Here is a 5,544-nt window from a genome sequence, read left to right as displayed (position 1 = left end):
GGCATTGTTGCCCAGGCTGGAGTGCAGTGACACAGTCTTGGCTCACTGCAACCTCCGCCTTCCGGTTTCAAGTGATTCTTCTGCCTCAGCCTCCTGAGTAGCTGGGATTACAGACACGTGCCACCACAGCAGGCTAATTTTTGTATTTTAGTAGAGACAGGGTTTCACCATGTTGGCCAGGCTGCTCTCGAACTCCTGACGTCATGATCCACCCACCTTGGCCTCCCAAATTGCTGTGATTACAGGCATGAATCACCACGCCCGACCTTTTTTTTTTTTTTTTTTAAGACAGGGTCCAGGCTGGAGTGCAGTGGCTTGATCATGGCCAAGATCATCCCACTGCACCCCATCCTGGACAACAGAGGGAGACTCATCTAAAAAAAAAAGAAAAAGTATAGAAACACATAGAAATTTGACAACATGCCCCTGGTCAATGAAGAAATTAAGAAGAAAATTACAAAATTTCTTGGAACAAATGAAAATGAAAACACAACGGAACAAAACCTATGGCATACAACAAAAGGAGTACTAAGAGAAAAGTTTATTGCAATAAATGCTTACATCAAAAGAGTAGAAAAACTTAACATCTTAAAGAACTAGAAAAGCGTGGCCGGGGCTGGTGGTTCATGCCTGTGATCCCAAAGCTTTGGGAGGCCAAGGTTGGGCTGAATTGCTTGAACTCAGGAGTTTGAGACCAGCCTGGGCAACATGGTGAAACCCCATCTCTATAAAAATTAGCCAGCCATGGTGGTGCACACCTATAGTCTCAGCTCCTTGGGAAGCTGAGGTGGGAGGATCACTTGAACCTGGGAGGTAGAGGTTGCAGTAAGCTGAGATCGTGCCACTACAGGCTGGGTGACAGAGTGAGACTCTGTCAAATAACTAGAGAAGTAAAGAGCAAACCAAACCCAAAATTAGTAGAAGAAAAGAAAAGATCAGAGCAGAAATAAAATTGAGACCAAAAAAAATACAAGATCACAAAAATGAAAAGTTGGATTTTTGAAAAGAAAAATAAAATCTACAAACCTTTAGCCAGATTAAGAAAAAAAAGAGACGATCCAAATAAAATCAGAAAAAGGAGACAGGGATCTCGCTGAGGGAATACAGGATCTACTTTTAGCAGCTGTGTTAAGAGACAGAGTTAACCATGAGTGATTGATTAAGCATTACTTTACTCAGGAACCGAAGTATGGGTCTTTTAATTCCTGTTTCCATGAATTACCTTTTCATATCCTTTATCATTTTTCTAAGCTTAAGTCTCCTTTTGTTTCCTCATTAATTTGGCTGCCACATCTGTTCAGAACCTGTCAGGGGCAGGGACAGGGCAGGGTCAGCGGCTGGACATGGGAGGGGTCAGGGCAGGGGTCAGGGGCTGGGGCTGGGCATGGGCGGGGTCAGGGGCTGGGGTTAGGGGCTGTCTCGTGACGGGGTTAGGGACTGGGTTCAGCGCCTGTCTGGGGCTGGGGTCAGGGCGAGGTCATGACCTGTTTCCCAGGGGTCAGGGCCGGGAGTCATCGCCTGTTTCGCCCTTGTCAGGGCGGGGTCGGGGTCGGCTCCAGTTCTCCTTTCTCCTGTCCTGGCGTCAGGCGATGTGTGTGGGGGCAACGCGGACCGGAGGCCAGCCGGGCCCCCTGCTCTGGTCTCTGCTGCTGCTGCTGCTGCTGCTGCTTCTGAGCCCAAAGGCCGCCCCTGCCCCGCAGTCCCGCGCCCCTAGTCCCTCGCAGGCTCCGGGGGAGGCCGGAGAGAGCCCGGGGGTGCAGGAGGGCCGGGAGCCCGCAGTCAGAACTCAAGGTCCGTTTGAAGCAGAGGGCGTGGGGCCGAGCGGACCTCGGAGGCAGAGAGCAGGGCGCAGGGAGCATTTGAGCGGGCCCCTGGGCCACAGGGGCAGGGGGTCGAGGTCTCGGCAAGACCAGGTGGGGTGAGCAGCGTGAGGGAGACATGGGGGAACTGCGGCCACAGGTGGTGGGTAGGAGGCGGGGCTCTGGGCCTGGTGCCTAGGGCCGGAAGTCACCCGAATCCGTTGTGTCTTTCCCCTCTGCTCCCAACCAGGTGGCCCCAGAGACGGCATCAGGCACAGTTGGTCAGGGGGTCAGGCTGCCCACTCTCGGTCCCAGGACTGGGTGTGGTGCCCACGGAACTGGATGGGGGTGCCGGGGCCTGGCGCTGGGGCTGGGTGAAGGGAGAGAGCACCAGGACTGCTGCGCGCCGAGAATGGGATGGGCCCTGGGGTCTCATGTCCACTTCCTGAGGCCTGGAAGCACAGGCCAGGGACCAGGGCACTGCCTCTCAGGAGCCCAGGCTCACAGCTCCGCCTCCCAGGCAGGAGTCTCAGAACCAACGTTGTCCGTAGCAGCCCCACCCTTCACCTTTAAAAAATAAAACAACAGGAATCAGATGGGGGAGCAAGTTTTCCCAAGTCACACAGCACAACAGACTTCTGCCTGCAGGTCTCTCTCCCTGGGCTACTGGGGTGGGGTGGAGAGGGCATACAGTGTTCTGGTGGGGAAATAAAGTCCCAGGGCTGGGTTCCAGTCCACCCGTCCTTGGCAGGCCTGGTTAAGGATAAGCTGCTGCGACCACACTGGGTCAGCCTTGCCCCTCCCGCCAGACCCCTGGGCCCTAATTCCCACAGAGCCTGCTCAATTGTGCTCTGTCATCTGGTCCTGGTAGTGGCCATAGAAGACAGATGCTGTGGTAGCCTTCGGTCATTTTGGCCAGGTCACCTATTCTTTGGCCTTGGTTTTCCCATTTGTGAAGAGAGCAGAGGCCTCACTGGGGTGGCATTCATGGGCACAACTAGTGTCTCTAACAGGTGGACGGGGGTGTCTCTACAGTGTGTGGGAAGCCTCAGGTGGTGGGGAAGATCTATGGTGGCCAGGACGCAGCGGCTGGCCAGTGGCCATGGCAGGCCAGCCTTCTCTACCGGGGCTCACACCTCTGCGGAGCTGTCCTCATCGACTCCCGCTGGCTGCTGTCAACTGCCCATTGCTTTCTCAAGTGAGTCCTCCTTCCCTGGGCCCCCAGCAGAGGGGCTGGTGGGGAGGAAGATGCAAGGGACGAGGCTGGGGTGGGTTCTGTCTTTCTCCTCTGGGCTTTGCTCTGGGGAAGTCTGCTGCCACCAAACTAATGTGGTGCCTGCCTTCGGCCCGCGGTCCCCTCTACCAGGACTGTCCTCCCCACTCTCCACCCAGTGCTTCCTCCATCTGCCCAGACCCTCCTGATCCTCCATCTTGAGCTCTGGCAGGGGGGTCCCTGGCCCCTGTGTCTGTCTGCTCAACCCAGCCGTGCCTGAGAGCATTGGCAGCGCCTGTCTCGGCCACCAGCAGGGCTTTTCCTCAGTGTCCACACTCTCCTGTGAGTCAGACTCCAGCAGGGACTGGGGACTCTGCATGTAGCCAGTGGCCAGGCGATTCTTTTTTTCTGTAAAACTCTATGCCTGGAGGAGCTGTGCCAGGCTGCACGGGTGGGAAGAGTGGGGCCGCCTGACCCTGGAGAGTGACATGGACAGCCGGGTGCAACTCCTCTGGCCCTCCTGAACCTGACTCAGTGCCCAGCTTCTGAACAGTTGGAGGGACCCAGAGGGAGAGGAAGGTATCACAGTCCAGGTAGGGAGTCAGCTTGGACACTTAGTGGCTTTGGGACTCCAACTGGGCACTGTGGGCATCTCCTTTGTGCCACACCACACAAGACCCTCTATGGCATAGGGTGTGGCAAGACCCCAAGTGAAGGTGTCTCTATGGGAAGGTGAGACACAAGCTCCAACAAGCAGGATGTAGGAGGGAAAGCGCAGAGTGGGTGACAAGAGCTGACCCGAGGCAGGGGCGTCCGGAGAGATGCCGCAGCCCTGAGGGAGGATGAGGAGCCGCAGGGGCTTCCCAGAAGGGGAGGCTTTGGTATGGGGAGTGTGGCCAGGGCTTTCCTGGTGGCTGACCCGTGTGAACAAAGTGACAAAGGTCAGAAGTTTCGTCAGTTGTGTTCAGGAACAAGGAGAGCTTCAGTTTCATGCATTCATCCGGGCATTGAACAAATACTGTATGAGTGCTTACAACAGTGGGAAAGACACCCTGAGAGAGGGCAGGAAAGGTGGTTAGGCCAGGAAGCGGGTCATAGGCAGCCTTCAGAAAGGTCAGGCTGGAGCCAGAATTAAGCCAGAGCTCCTCTTGTGTAAAATAAAAGGGCTCGATTTGATGACTCTGTCCAGGACTTTTCTGGCCCTAGGATTCTCTGCTCCTCTGATTCAGGGGTGTGCTGGGGAAGCCATATGTCCTGAGGTTGTGAGTAGACTATCCATTAGCCTCAAAAAAAGAAGAGGTCCATGGCAGGGCACGGTGGCTCACACCTGTAATCCCAGCACTTTGGGAGGCTGAGGCGGGCCCATCACCTGAGATTGGGAGTTCAAGACCAGCCTGACCAACATGGAGAAACCCCGTCTCTACTAAAAATACAAAAAATTAGCTGGGCGTGGTGGCGCATGCCTGTAATCCCAGCTACTTGGGAGGCTGAGGCAGGAGAATCACTTGAACCTGGGAGGCGGAGTTTGCTATGAGCCGAGATCGTGCCATTGCACTCCAGCCTGGGCAACAAGAGTGAAACTCAGTCTCAAAAAAAAAGAGGGCTCCTGACTGTCAGAAAGGGGGATACAAAGCTGTCTGGAATCATGTCAGGGGAGAAGGACCCAGAGGTATGTGGGCAGTTACACGTGGATGCAAGAGAAGGTGCTGCTCTGCACTCCTAGAGGATGGTAAAAATGGGGCTTTCCTCCTCCAGCAAATCCCAGGCCCTGGAGAACTATCAGGTTCTGTTGGGAAACACCCAACTGTATCATGAAACCCAGCACACCCGGAAGATATCTGTGTACCAGATCATCACCCACCCAGACTTTGAGAAGCTCCACCCCTTTGGGAGTGACATTGCCATGTTGCAGCTGCACCCGCCTGTGAACTTCATTTCCTACATTGTCCCCATCTGCCTCCCATCCTGGAACATGCAGCTGCCCAGTAATGTGTCCTGTTGGATAACCGGCTGGGGAATGCTCACCGAAGACCGTGAGGGGGTGTGGGAGTGGCGGGAAGATGAAAGAGGGGAGGGAGAGGGAGGTGGGAGAGAAGAAGGGAGGATGGCTTAACTAGGCAAAGAGGAAGCCACTGGACTTGGCCCTTTGCGCCTCATTTCCATGACCTGTAAGCTGAGGACCACCACACTGGGTCCCTTCTAGTTCTGAAAGTGTGTGATTTCATAGCTTTAGAGTTCCCTGAGTCCCAGGCTCTGAAGTCTGGGAATCTTTAATTTTTGAGAATCCAGAATCTGGGTTGAGTCTTCACGGTTCTTCATTTTAAGGTTTTAATCAGCCATGGGTCTGAGATGACTCGACTGAACTCCAAAAGGTGCTTGGGGGCTGGCCCATTCTAGGTCACCACCAAACACTTGGATCATCCGTTGCTTGGAAGATGCTTGGGAAGAATGGAGAGAACACTCATGGTGGCTCCGCACTCTGAGGCTGCATGATCCAGTTAGAATGATTGCGATGCAGAAGTGCTGACCCTC

The 5,544-nt window shown here is 54.7% G+C and overlaps 1 protein-coding gene across 1 annotated transcript in view; it reads left to right on the top strand.

Moving 5' to 3' along the window:
• The first annotated feature begins 1,589 nt into the window (after nucleotides 1-1,589).
• Nucleotides 1,590-5,544, top strand: part of PRSS47 (serine protease 47) — a 10,514-nt gene continuing 6,559 nt past the window's right edge. The window contains exons 1-3 of the mRNA XM_037735057.1: nucleotides 1,590-1,811; nucleotides 2,813-2,997; nucleotides 4,768-5,053. Coding sequence (XP_037590985.1) covers nucleotides 1,590-1,811; nucleotides 2,813-2,997; nucleotides 4,768-5,053 — 693 coding nt within the window. The remainder of the gene's footprint in view (nucleotides 1,812-2,812; nucleotides 2,998-4,767; nucleotides 5,054-5,544) is intronic.

The sequence above is a fragment of the Cebus imitator genome, unplaced genomic scaffold (assembly GCF_001604975.1).
Source record: "Cebus imitator isolate Cc_AM_T3 unplaced genomic scaffold, Cebus_imitator-1.0 Scaffold720, whole genome shotgun sequence".
Classification (NCBI taxonomy): Eukaryota; Metazoa; Chordata; class Mammalia; order Primates; family Cebidae; genus Cebus; species Cebus imitator.
Note: the sequence above shows the minus strand (reverse complement) of the source record. Positions and strands in the feature narration are given on the sequence as shown.